General features: G+C 35.0%; 1 protein-coding gene across 15 annotated transcripts in view; it reads right to left on the reverse strand.

The window, feature by feature from the left end:
- The window catches only part of AKAP9 (A-kinase anchoring protein 9), a 126,966-nt gene that overhangs the window by 37,942 nt on the left and 74,292 nt on the right, over window positions 1-14,732 (reverse strand). For 13 of the 15 annotated variants that reach the window (XR_004970913.1, XM_036328235.1, XM_036328238.1 and 10 more), the window contains 5 exons: window positions 14,034-14,266; window positions 4,060-4,222; window positions 3,044-3,256; window positions 1,823-1,861; window positions 218-450 (listed from right to left, as the gene is read on the reverse strand). Coding sequence is in view for 14 of the 15 variants with exons in the window: in XM_036328235.1 (XP_036184128.1) it covers window positions 218-450; window positions 1,823-1,861; window positions 3,044-3,256; window positions 4,060-4,222; window positions 14,034-14,266 (881 nt within the window). In the remaining variant the exon portion in view is untranslated. The remainder of the gene's footprint in view (window positions 1-217; window positions 451-1,822; window positions 1,862-3,043; window positions 3,257-4,059; window positions 4,223-14,033; window positions 14,267-14,732) is intronic. The other 2 variants (XM_036328234.1, XM_036328232.1) reach the window with 1 other exon arrangement.

A 14,732-nucleotide genomic window follows, 5' to 3' on the forward strand; every position in this document is an offset into this window, starting at 1 on the left:
GTCTGTATTGCTTTTAATTCTGATTGCTGATTCTAACACTTATCACTTATTATAATTTTTAATTTGAAGAATACTTTATAATTAATTGGTAAAGACACATATAGGAGAAAATATGGAATTCATGAGTCTCTTTTTCATAATTTAAAATTCACAACCTAGAATAGCAACAGATAGCAATCCACTGAGAAAAACCAACATTTAAGTTGAGGATACTTACATCTAAAAATTTTCTTGTTTTTTCCAACTGCTTTTCCAGTGCTTGGTTCTGTTGTCTTAAATCCATTAGTTCAGCATTTTTTTCTTGTTCCAGTTCTACAAACCTACTAACTTGTTCCTCAACATCTATTTCTAGAGCTTTCACTTGTTTTTGAAGGTCATCACATACTTTTTCAGCTTGACATTGTACTTCTAATTTTTCCTTCATTAGTTTTTCTGTCTCCTGTAATAATTCTGTTTATAAATGCAAAAATATACTATGTTAAATCACAGTGGCATTATAATAGTGAAATCACCCATTAACTATGTTTAAATTTTACTTTCAGGACATAAAGATCAGTTTTATTTCAAATACATGTAAAAAAAGAAAATGTTCCTATGAAAATATCAAAATAACATTCCTACATTAGTAAGCAAGTAGTATCAATAAAATTATACAGAATTAACAAAAAGAATGTCCTGTCACTGAAAACAGTATTTTTGTGAAAGCAGCACAGCAAATGACACCCCTCAAAAAATCCACTTTTACTATGAGGAAAAGAACAAACTCTAATTATATTCAATATAGAAATAACTCACCTCAGGCAAAAATCAATTCATTCTAAAACCATAAAGTCACTTTTATATGCATACACAATACACATGAAGATCAAATACTGCAAATCTTTAACCAAGGCAAGTAAAAGTTAGAGAAAAAGAAATACAACTGCAATCAGAATTTTGTGTTAGTCTTAATCCTTATTAGATCCATATTCCTGAGTGAGTCTTGCACACTCATATATATATATGTGTATCAAGGGAAAAGTGATACGTAGGAAAGGCAGTCTGGTGTAGTGCTTATAGTTCTGCCATTTATCTTCTATGTGACACTTAACATGATGCCCTTCCTTTTCCTTATATATAAACTGGGAACAGTAACAGTACTGATCTCTAAGAGTTACTGTGGGATCAAATGAGTTAATACATGTAAAGAATAGTGCCTAGGATGGTAGGCACTATATAACTGTTAGCTATTATTAATATTAATCATATAATAATAAAGTATATGTAGCCAAGTAAAAAAATTCTCTAATGAAGAAAATGGGAGAAACAAAATCCTAGAGTCTTGATACCAACTACTCAGGACTAAGAATCTAGAAAATCTAGGAAGCTTGCCTTTTAAAACAATACTGACTTAGATGTTAATATAAAAGTAAATCAACCAGAAAGTCTCTTTATGGAATTCATTGATTCTCTTGATGCCATCATCTTATATACTTCTAGATTTAGAAATAGCATTTTGAAAAGCCATAGGCTGTAAGAGTTTAATATGTTTGTTAAAGAAAAAATGTTTAATAAACTAACATAAAAAAAAATCAAAATGGTCTTAAGCTCTGTGGAAAAACAGATATAATAAGATGATGGTCACTGTGAATCTTAGCTGTTAATTTCAAATATAAATATGTATTTTTATTGTAAGAAAAGGTTTTGTTAAAGAGAAAAATTAGTATGAGACACAACAGCAAAATTAGAGATATGCTAGTTGGTTGAAAGTCCAAGTGTCACCCAATTTTTGGAGTTGTAAAATTAACACCCAAAGATTGGCCATGCAATTGTATAAACACACCTGATCCACGTGCTGCATCGATTGCAGCATCTACTAGTCCTATGAGAATAGAAAAACAAAAAACAAAACAAAACAAAAAAACACACACACACACAAAATATAATTTACTATTTTCTATTTTCTAAAATAGGATAATATACACACAAAAAGAATTAAAAGTAAAAGGTGAACCATTGAATATTAATGGTAACATTTTGACACATGCCAGTGTTTCTTAATTTTACATATATGAGCCATATACTTTCCATATTAAAAATTCCAACTCTAGCCTTGGCCGCTGTTGCAAAATGGTTAGAGCATTGGCCTGTGTACCAAAGGGTCTCTGGTTTGATTCCCAGTCAAGGGCATGTACCTGGGTTGCAGGTTTGATCCCTGAATCCACTTGGGGTGTGCGTGGGAGGCAACCAATTGATATGTCTCTCTCATGTTGATGTTTCTCCCTCTCTCTCAAAAAATCATAAAAAAAATATTCTTGGGTGAAGATTAACAACAACAACAACAAATCCAATCCTTTTGAACAAATTTGAGCAACCAAATTACATATATTACAAAAATGTATGTTGTGTTTCTCAACTAGTAAAACTACACACAATTCCAACAGCTTGTGAAATATAAAAGTGAGGATATGATAAAAAGGATTTAAAGTTCCATTGTTACAAAGACTGACATTTATGTTTTTACTATTAAACACACTTTACTTCAAATGTTACCTACTTTCTTACTGAAGAAAAGATCAAAAGTCATACATTCTTTGAACTCCTACTTAGATTAAACTAGATGTCAGTCTATTTTTAACAGCCACTGACCTTTTCAAGCTATTCTCTTGTAGGCCAAAATCCACCCCCACCTGCTCACTACTAATACCAGATCAGTGCTCTTCATTACTTAATCCAAGTATACATTTTTGCTGCCTATCTGCTATTAAAAGAACTGAATCTTACTGAATTTAAAAAATATCCTGCCTCATTATGTGCAGCTTTCTCTTGAAGCAGAGGTTTAAAGAAAAAAAGAATTATCTTTTCCTGTTAAAACTTGCCAAAAGAAAAAGAAAAAAAAAATTCTGATCCCACATATTTGGCTAGTAAGACATTTACCAATAAGGTAGATTTTCTTATAAATTTTTGATCTCTACATAAAGTACGTGAATAACGGCACTGAAAGGGGGAAAAAGCCACCTTGAACTTTTAAGGAATGTTTCATACAAAGTCTAAGAATACATACGCTGTTCGACTGGGCCTGCTTCTGCTTTCATAGCCTCCTTCTGTCTGCACAGCAATTCTCTTTCTTCCTGGATCTGCTGTTGCTCTGCTTCCAATTCTTGTAACCTGTTACTTGCACATAACAACTCCTGCTCAAGTCGATCTATTATATCAGCTTTTTCCTGAATTTGCCTTTCATAAAGGGTTTTTTCATCTGCATAGCCATCAATGACACCTATAAGATAAAATTAACAGGAAATGGGGTTATTACTTATTTCAAATTATACTGTTAGGTTTTATATAAATAAAAGGGGTATACTGCTAGCAAAACTAAACCACTCCAAACTATTAGCAGTCTTGAGTGAATTTGCTGCTGCTGATAGCAACTATAGTATGTTCAATGCAGCTTTTTTTCTTGTTAACCATTATACCTAAATATGAAATTCCTCTGAACTTTCTGTGCTAATGTATCACATCATATGGGTTTAACTTACTTTATTAAACACATATAAATATATAGGTTCCTGGAAACCTATATATAAATCAGATGCTTATGAACTGAATCACATTTTAAATTTACTAGAGAAAGTTGATATTTAAGTGATTCTACAAGGCCAACACCCAGCACAGCAGGGTGCAATATAAACAGCCTGGGGCTTTACAGACTTAAAGCCTGGCATCACCATTTAATGGTGAGTGACCCTGAAAAATCATTAATATCTTAGCTTCCGTTTCCTCATCTTTAAATTACAAGAGTTGTCCTAGGATGGTGGGATTATGGTAACAACCTACCATCACCCATTTCTGTATTTTCTAAAAATTTTTATACATTCTATAATTCTATTAAGTACTTTTTATAATTAAAATATATATAGTTTTAAAAATTGTTTGAAGTAATTTGAAGACAAATTAAATCTACTTTTTAATGGTTACTCTAAATTAGAGTAGATTACTGGTTTCCAAACCTGGCTTGCATCAAAATCTCTATATTTAGACTAGAAATTTCCCACCCTCAGTTGCCAATGGCAAGTTGCTCACCTTCAGCCTTACTAAGCTCCACAGCCAGCTGCTCTCTGGCCCTGGACTCCTCATGGAGGCGCTCTCGCAGTTCTTCTTGGCACTTAAGGGACTCTGTCGCTTCTCGTTTCTGTCTAAATGACTCACGCATCAACTCTGTCTGTGTAACCCTTGCATGTTCGAGCTAAACGAGAAGGGAAAGCATACATGAAGGAAAACAACTAGTGTTGGTAATACCAATGTCATTCCCCATTAAAGCTTAAAAAAGAGATTTTAAATAAGAGTAAAGGCATACAATACTTGTTGAACTGTACTCATTTAATATTTTTAGTACATGCTAACATTAGTAGGTGGGATAAACAAGTAGATTAGCTGTGTACAACTTTCAATAAAAGATGTATTCTAGTTTAACAGAAAATTGCTTTTTTTGTAAAAAAACCCACTTTACATCACAAGATCTGTATTCTATTGTATAAAGAGACATAAAAAGTAAGTAAGACATAGGTTCTTTTTGTATTTGATAAATAATTTTATGTAACTATATGTTCTATGATACTTTTTTTTATATTTACATTTATTTATTAATTGTGACTCCTACTGCACACTGTGAGGAACTAATAATGTATGATTAAATACAATGATATCCATGAACAAAATCACAGTGGCAAAACAAAGTGAAATTACATTTATAACTCATGTTTTAACTAAAAGCCTTGTTTCTATCCATTTGTGAAACAACTACAAGATTCTATATGGTTATTCTGTTTCTTTTCAAAATCTTAGAACACAGAGGCATTATCCAAAACACAGTCCCCTTAAAACGCTGTAACTGACACACAATAACTATGTGCCAAAAATTTTTTTAAGATGACAAGATTACACTCAAGTATTGTACAGACTCAAGGCCAAAGCTCTCAAAAAAAAAAAGAGAAAGAAAGAAAGAAAAAGAGATCACCGTTACCAGCTGCATGAAATTACAAAAAAGCACTTGTCTCTGACTTAGTTTTCTGGCTACTGACTGCTAATCTATTCTTATTGAAACAACTACATGGGAAAAAAATTGGGCTCAAATTGAATACTTAGTTCTAGATCAGTGGTTCTCAACCTTCCTAATGCCGTAACCCTTTAATACAGTTCCTCATGTTGTGGTGACCCCCAACCATAAAATTATTTTCGTTGCTACTTCATAACTGTAATGTTGCTACTGTTATGAATTGGAATGTAAATATCTGATATGCAGGATGTATTTTTATTGTTACAAATAAGAACATAATTAAAGCATAGTGATTAATCACAAAAACAATATGTAATTATATATGTGTTTTCCGATGGTCTTAGGCGACCCCTGTGAAAGGGTCGTTCGACCCCCAAAGGGGTCGCAACCCACAGGTTGAGAACCGCTGTTCTAGATGATTAACACTATTAAATTTTTTTTAAAGCAATGACCACATACATTAGTAACAGGCTCACAACAATGTCATAAGAATTTGTAAATTTATATATAAAGTACTAAGTATATTAAAAATATTACCATGTCTTAAGCTTAAGATAGGAATCAAATGTAGTGGTTTCTGATTTATAGTTAGGTATCAATAATGTATTATAAAATTATAATATTTAAGAATATTTTTATTTTTAAAGACATCTACCTGGTCTTCACATCTGAGTGGTATTTTCCATAGCAAATAGATTTTAGAGTTACTAAATAAAACTTTTTATTGTCACTCTAAATCAATTTCTAAAATATCTTGTATGCAATCATTCAATTTAAGACTCATAATGAAAAATAAGCATACATTTTAAATAAAATATTTCCTAAAATATATATAATATGTTGCTACCTCAACAAAGATAAAATTATATGTTTTTACTTTAGACTGGTAAGAGTACTTTCCTTTAAATGTGGATAACTAATATGCATTAATTTTTATTAATATTAATTTTTATTATAAAGAAACATAGTCATAAAGTATGAACTATTTTTTATATAACTACTCTCCCTGAATTTTTAGCCACAGCAAATATTTAAAAAATATATCAATTATTTCTACATGTACATATGTTTCCTGAAAATATTAACTGGTTCCCTGGTAAATACATGAAATCACTAAAAGGGTTCAAAGCTCTAACTAAAAAGAATATGAGTCTTTTTCCTTTTTCAAATTTACTGTACAAATGCAACAGAGTACTTGCAACAAAATACTTACTTTTAGGTAAGAAATTAAGTAAGTCTTTGCTTCTATATTCTACTTCTTGACAGGATCTAAGCCAGTCTTAAAGTGCACTTAACTGTTTGCCATACCACAAGAAATAACAAAAATGTTGGAAGAATCAAATACAGTAAATTTGGCCAACAAATTTCATTATCATGCAGATAGCACCTGCACTTTGTTGGAATAAGAGATTCCCTTCAAATGTTCACCTAGATACTTTATACTTAAAAAAACCCTCTTCTATCCAGTTGAGGTATTATTTATCCCTAATACCTATGTAATACCTAGTACTTACTAAATATGAAATTTCATAATCAATATTTTCAAATAATTTAAGAAACCTATCATTACATTGAAATATGTATAAAGCATCAGTAAATATTCTGTCACTTTAATATAAAAGTTTCAGGGTCGGTAACAAAACTGTTCTGAAAACCATCTGGCATGTTAAATATTAGCTAGTATATTATAGTTAGTCATTAAAGCCATAAAAAGTGCTGAGTAACCAGTAGCTACACTGAATAACTTGTAGTGAATCATTCACAACATATTTAAATCAAGTGAACCTGAAATACCAACCTATGTTAAATAGGTGTATCCTGAACAATGTTTATAAAAATATTTTTCACATGAAAAGCAGAAAAAAAAAAAAGGTTTTTCCTCACAGGATTAGTAGGCAAGGCATATGAAAACAGTGAAAATAAAGTTTCTTAGAAAGTTAGCAAAAAAATTTAAATTAGAATTCAGGTCTCCTTTTTCCTTGTCTGAAACTATGGCCAATATGCCATATGCTTGTTAAACATTTCCTAATTGGCTCCATAACAATTCACTTAGCTACTTTAGGTTTCACAATGCCCATTTCCTCAAATGGTTCCATTTTTACATCATAAATACATAAAAGCAAGATTCTTCAGGACAAGCCAAGATCTTTGAAAATAGCTTGTCTGGCCCGGGAGAACTGTAATATTATCTCATTCTGCTTTCATAGATAAAAAATGTAGTCAAGTTGGGTTCTGAGACCAAATTTAGCCCTTCAATACATCCAGGATGAGTAAGAGATAGTAACACACCAAATAACAAAACAAGATTCTATTCCGTTTATCCTTACTAAAAGCATTTAAACTTCATTTCTCACTGTACATTTTTTTAAAAAACTAAATGTATTAAAACAAAGTATAAACTAAAAATAAAAGTATAAAAAATCAAATATTTTATACTTACTGAATAAGGAGGGGTAGGCAGTGAAATTTTAGAAATAAGCTTTAATATGTGCCCATTTCTTTTATGAATAAAATGAAAAATAGAAGTATTAATAATTACTGAGTTATTTTCATCCAAATGTTCACATAGAGGAAATGGATGTGGTAAAGGCACACGAGATTCAACCTCATAAATGTCTTCATCTTGTTCTTCCAACCATGAGCCACTGAGTTTGACAGTTGCCAAATAGGTCCTGTAAGAATCCATTCTAGGAGATGCAGCTGCCAATGTTCCTTATTTATCAGTTTTCCATTACATTAAAAATTCTTTTTAAGTTTATCAAGACATACCATAGCAGTATAAAAATTTCTTTTTAGCACTATCCAATAAACATTATAGAGCTAATTCATAAAAAACTGAACAAAAAAAGAAAAACCCCACAAACCTAAAAAAACACTTAGATCTTTCAGTCAACAACAAAACGAAACAAAAATAAAAGCAAGCAAACAACTTTTAAACTAGATTAACTAAATCCTTGAAGAATGAAAGAATAAAAATATAAATATCAAACTGGCTGAGCAATAAAACTGCTTTCAGTATCAAATATGTCTGTGAAATAAATAACCCTTCCAAGCCGATCCTGGCAGGGAAGGTCAAGTTTTAAATCTCCATAGTAGCAGTCTTGAGAAATGTAGTTGCAACATTATCTCCCTTGTTCTTGTTGCTTCACTCAATTCAAAAGTAAAACCTCTTCTGAACTGAGCTATTCAAATAGCCTTTCACGCTGCGCCAAAGGATTCTAGTCAGTGTCCCCTGAGGAAAAGGTCAGAACAGAGGGTGTGGTTTAGTGTCTTTACCTATAGGTACTCTGACAGGTGGAATGTGAATTAATACGCCCACAAAAAGGCCTGCCTAACAGGATTCCAGTTCCATGTAAGAGCTTTGAAAAGGGTATTTAGATAAGTTATAATGCTTCTGAGATAAGCTAGTGTTTTTCCATCCCATTAAAATTTTTGTTTAATTTAAAAATGTGAAACCACATTACCAATGAGTTCTGCAACTAAATGAAATAATCATAATTATTTCTGGAAAACTAAGTACTTCTTTTTGATATTTTCTTAGAAATAATACTCATTCGTTTAAGCAGTTACTAGAATACAGGGTGGAGTAAAGCAGGTTTACAGTGTGAGTACACAGAGTTTATTCTTGTATTATTATTTATTAATTATTGTATTATTTTCCTTACAAACAATAATCCTATTTTTGTCCCACCCCTGTATGGATAGTCCAGTTATGACCTATTTCCACACTGAATTGTTTATAGAGTGAATATTAACAGAAAAAAACACACCTCTTTTGAAAAGCTACATAGTTGGTAATTATATCACATAAGATACACTACACTCTTAACTAAAACTTAAAAGCACAAGTTGTACATAATAGCCTTCTTGTAGCTCAAAAAAACCTGGGCAATAGTGAATAAACCAGCTACTCAAAGTTTTAAAAGATGAGCAACTTACTTTTCAATTAAAAGATCCTCAAAAGTGAGAGTTGTTTTTAAATAAATGAAAAAACTTTTATTGTGGTGCCTTTTCTCTATCTAGTAACTAAATATCCTAAACCCATAAAACTTATCTTTAATGGAAAACCCCATATTAAAGCAAGGCGGTATTATTAACAAAAATCCATCTTATAGCCGTTTTCACCACACAAAATTGTTAGAGGAGCCAATACCCAAGGCTAATAATTAGGGCAGAGAAAATGAGGTTTTCTACAGAAAGCCCAGAATCTACAGGGAGATGGTTTGTGGCAAGGAAGGGGCAGCTGCCTCTTACAATTCTGGATTAATTAATGACAAATTTCTTATGTGAACCCTCCAGTTAGTTGTCTGAACATCTCTACAAGATGGAGACCTAATCCTACCACTGATGCAGCTAAATGTGACATTACTGGGATTCAGCAGAAAAAAATCATCAGCATTATGGCCACTCAGCTTTATGAACTGGTGGGACTCATGCTTAGCATGTGAAATACCTCTCAAAATACTCTTTCTTGGCTCCCTTTGCAAATTACAGTTTATTTGGATACTCTGGTGTCCAATTTATCTTATTTGAAGCAAAAACAAAGTGCTGAAAGTAAGAAGTATCCCTTTATAAATAGAAACATTTAGGTCAAGATAAGAACTAACTACAAAGGAAAGAGAGAAAACACCAGGGAGGAAAACAAGACTCAAGAAAGTAGTAGATTAAGATTCAGAATGGGGCAACAGCCCTCGTAACGACAGTATGTTAACTCACAGCATATATATTCACGTTCAGAAAGGTGATCCGGAATTAAAATAATTCAAATCATTGTCCCCCAACCCAATTTTGAAAGCATGTAAAACTTGTTTCCATCCATGTAAACACACACACACATTCATGTGTAAGTGGTATCTCTTTGTAACTAAGAATAATGGTCAAGGTTAAGAAAATAACCACCAAAAAACACAGTAGAATTAGGGGGGAAAAGACTCAAAACAGCAGTTAAGATGATTTAGGAGAGGGGCAAATAGCTCTCCTAACAACAGTATATAAACTGTGATAGATTATAACTAATGTCCAGAAAGAATACTCTGAATTAGAATAATTCAAGATATATATGTGTGTGTGTATTTAATTTTAGAAAGCACATAAGACACTTTGAAATAAAAAAGTTAAAATGACTTCAATTATTTAGGACACCCTTTTAATTATCCAGACTAGTTCATTATCTCCAGGTTTCAGATAATCAAGATTTTAATGTATATTTGAAGACTTGATTTGTGGTACAGTTATGTTTCCCAAACTAACTAGTTTGTACAAACTAGGTTATTTGTACAACCTCAACCTATTTAACCTTTCCCCCCCAGAACTATTTCTATCAAATTGTAAAATATTTCTGTTGTTCTCCTTTAGATTTTTATTTACTTATTTCTCTAATGATAATGAATACTGAATACAATACCCCAACTAATGCTTATAATAGCACATTGGGGACAATGCTAATGGCAAAATGTTTCAACAAAAAAATGACAAAACAAAATCCTAACTTGTACTACTGCTTCATCCTCAGGAAAAGTCTCTTTTTTTAAGAAAATATAGAAACATGAAGTTTAGGACCCACCATTCTTAAAATGATAATAAATTCAAGAGAGTTGCCTACAATAACAATCACTTTGTGAGAGTACATTCTTTATTCATTCATTTCTTCCAAGGACTTAGGAATCTCTTGGTAAATAATCTTCTGTGGCTCTCAGTAGTATCTCTGGGTTCTGAAAATGTTGTGAAAGACTATTCCTACAGAACAGACTGATTTCTATTTTCACCTGACCCCAACAATCAAGACTCTGAAGCCACACTCTCAAAGATAATGTTCTACAGAACCATAGAGAGACTGCTGAATAAGGAGTAGGTTATAGAGATTTATCTTTCTAAAGGCTTGAGGACAGTCTCTAAGTCCTTTTCTTCATATTATAATGAAAGCTATCATAAATAGGAAACTGCAATGGGCTGAATATAAGCCCAATTTTATAGTAGCCCGTTCAGGCAAAAGAGAAGTTTAATCCATCAGAATAAATGTATTATTATATGGATTTGGACATACCACTGGGCAAGTCACTTGTCAAGTCAAATACATAAAGTAAAATACTACTACAATAGATATTATGAAATCAGCCTATAAGGCAGATGCCCTGATAGTTAGTAAGAAAATGCTTACTAGTTATTTTATTTTTAATTATTAAAAAAAACATTTTTATTTTTGGGGGGGGCAGGGTAATATTGGTCAATAATCTGTCATAATGAACATATAGGTTTCAGGTGTGGGTTTTTATGTTCCAAGATCTATATATTGCACTGTGTGCCCACCACCCAAAGTCAAATCTTCTCCTGTCACCATATATTAGAGAGAAGAAGGGAAAGGGAGAGAGGGAGAGAGGGAAAGAGACAGAGCGAGAAAACATTGATCGGTTGTCTCACTCATGTGCCCCACACCGGGGATCAAACCTGCAAACTGGGTATGTGCCATGACTAGAAATCAAGCCCGAGACTCTTTGGTACAGGGCTGATGCTCCAACTACTGAGCAGCACACCCCGGCCAGGACCCCGTTCAACATTTTAAAAATAAATAAGTGAATTTATTTCATTTTAATAGAAAATAATTTAAAAAATTCTGCATAGAGTAACTCGAGACAACTATCATACATGGTATAAACATTTGATAGACAGAGAACATTGCAATTTGTTATAAATACCTTGCTTTAAAATTTCTATAAAAACTAGAAGCCCAGCGCATGAAATTGCGCGGCCCCACCCACCCATGCGGCCTGGCTGTGCTCACAGCCCCACACACCCGCACACACAGCCCTGCCGACCTGCATGCACCTCGCTGCGCTCACAGCCCCACCCACCCGCGTCGGTCTTTGGTCATTACGGCGTTAGGGCCACAGTCCTTTCATAATATTGACTAGAGGCCGGTGCACAAAAATTTGTGCACTCGGGGGGAGGGGGGCCTTCAGCCCGGTCTGTGCCCTCTCGCAGCCTGGGACCCCTCGGGAGATAATGACCTGCTGCCTTAGGCCTGCTCCCGGGTGGCAGAGGGCAGGCCCAATCCCTAGGTGGAGCCCCTAGTCAGGCTCAGAGCAGGGCCGATTGGGGAGTTGGGGCGCCGCCCCCTGTCATGCACAGAGCAGGGCGGATCGGGAGGTTGTGATGCCACCCTCAGTCACGCTTAGGGTAGGGCCGATTGGGGGGTTGGGGAACCGCCCCCTGTCACACTCAAGGCAGGGTCGATGGGGAGGTTGTGGCGCCACCCCGTCACGCACAGAGCAGGGCCAATCAGGGGGTTGGGGCACTGCCCCCTGTCACTCACAGAGCAGGGCCCATCAGGGGGGTTGGGGCTCCGTACCCTGTCACGCACAGAGCAGGGTCGATCAGGGGGTTGGGGAGCTCCCCCCCTGTCACGCACAGAGCAGAGCCAATCAGGGGGTTGAGGAGCTCCCCTCTGTCACTCACAGAGTAGGGCCGACAGAGGAGTTGGGGCACTGCCCCCTGTCACACACAGAGCCGCAGGCAATCAGGGGGTTTGGGCGCTGCCCCCTGTCATGCTGATCACGGTGCTGGGAGGCATATTACCCTTTTACTATATAGGATAAAGGCCTGGTGTACGGGTGGGGGCCGGCTGGTTTGCCCTGAAAGGTGTCCTGGATCAGGGTGGGGGTCCCCACTGGGGTGCCTGGCCAGCCTGGATGAGGGGATGATGGCTGTTTGCAGCTGGTCACACACCCTTCAGGGTGGGGGTCCCCACTGGGGTGCCTGGCCAGTCTGGGTGAGGGGCTGAGGGCTGTTTTCAGGCTGGCGGGTGACTGAAGCTCCCAACCGCTCCTTTTTTCTTTTCTTTTTTATTCTGGGCCAGCTTTAGCTCTGAGGCTTGGCTCCAGCTCTTATGCCTCCACTGCTGAAAGCAGGTATCTGGTTTGTTTGGGTTCTATAATCGAAACACTGTTTCAACTCCAGCTCTAAGATCCCGGCGGGCTGAAAGCAGGTTTTTGGGGTTTTGTTTAGCTTCTATATTTGTAACAATGTTTCAAACTGCAAGCTCAGAGGCCGGCAAGGCAGGCGGGGAACGTTGGCTTCCTCCATCACTGAAGCAAGCAAGCCTCATGTTCACTTCAAGCTGCCTGGCTGCTGGCCGCCATCTTGGCTGGCAGTTAATTTGCATATCACCCTGATTAGCCAATGGGAAGGGTAGTGGACATACGGCTAATTACCATGTTTCTCTTTTATTAGATAGGATATTATTTTAATGTAGAAACTGTCCTACACTCTAATTTCCTAACAAGAGATAGTCTGAAAAGTGAAGTAATCGATTCATATTTGTGAAAAGGATGTGAAAATCATGTAAAGAAATTGTAGGTCTGATTTGTTCATATTATAATAGTAATGTTATGACATACTAGAGCATATAGTTTGTTTTTGGGATAATATATACTATTCCTTCAAATGAATTATATATATTATACTTGAATATTTCATATAATGGTGAAGTTAAAACCTCTTTTGGTATAAAAAAAGTAACATGTAAGAGTCTAGAAAATCTGAAAATTAAAACAAGGTTCAATTTTAGACCTAGAATAATCTGTCAGCACATTATATTTTACCACCTAAAAAGAAGACTATTGATACCAGTGTTGGTTGTCACAAAGACAACCAATTATTATTATTATTATTAAAGTTTTAAATCTACTTTAGAGATAGAGGAAGGGAGACAGAGAGACATGGATGTGAGAGAAACATTGATCGGTTGCCTCCCACATGCACCCTGATTGGAGATCAAACCTGCAATCTACACATGTGCCCTGACTAGGAATGGAACCACTGACCTTTTGGTGAATGGGACAATGCTCAAAGAACTGAGCAACACTGGCTAGGGCAAGATAACCAATTATTAACAGGGAGCCTAACTAAATTTCTGGAACTGTAGAGAGAAATCATTTAGTTGTTCCTTGGCTTAAAAGAAAACCTACTACAAACTCAGTATATATTAGTAATATAAGGAGGTTACCTGGCTACTGGTTTCACTTATGGCTTCCAGGAGTTTTTCAACTGCTGCTTGTAGTCGAGAGCTAATATTCAGCATAAGTTCTTCATTTTCAGGATCTATTTCCGTTCCAGCAAAACCACTCCTCATGAGCCGTTGTGATAGCTCTGTTCCTTCTTCAGTTACTTTTGACCACACGCTACTGTCATTTCTTGGCATATCACCTCCAGAATAAGATGGTATAGACTCATCTGTAACTAGAGCAATATTTTAAAGGCATAAACAAATTATAATTAATAATTATAATTAAACAAGTTTACAAAATAAAATAAACACTTGACATCATTGAAACTACGAAGATCTTTTAACAACAATGCAACAAAATAAAGTAGACTAATACAGAATATTATTTGATAACCAAATAGGTAAAAATGAGAAAGATAATGTTATGCTAATAGGGTTTTGCAGAAATTAGTATTTGGGTTATTTAGCACTTTTTTCTTTGATAAAAACTTTTCAAACAACCTCCAACAGATATTTACTAACTGCCTACCATCCAGGGTTTACTAAGTAATGGAGATATAAAGTGATGACAGCTGGATCCATCCTCAAGGAGTTTACCATACAGTATAAGAAGAAAATAAAAACATATACACCCACATGAAAAGCAAAACATTGTACAATAGGTTGTTTCAGATGGATGGAAGGACAGAAGTGCTTGAT

The sequence above is a fragment of the Myotis myotis genome, unplaced genomic scaffold, assembly GCF_014108235.1.
Source record: "Myotis myotis isolate mMyoMyo1 unplaced genomic scaffold, mMyoMyo1.p scaffold_m19_p_11, whole genome shotgun sequence".
Taxonomy (NCBI): domain Eukaryota; kingdom Metazoa; phylum Chordata; class Mammalia; order Chiroptera; family Vespertilionidae; genus Myotis; species Myotis myotis.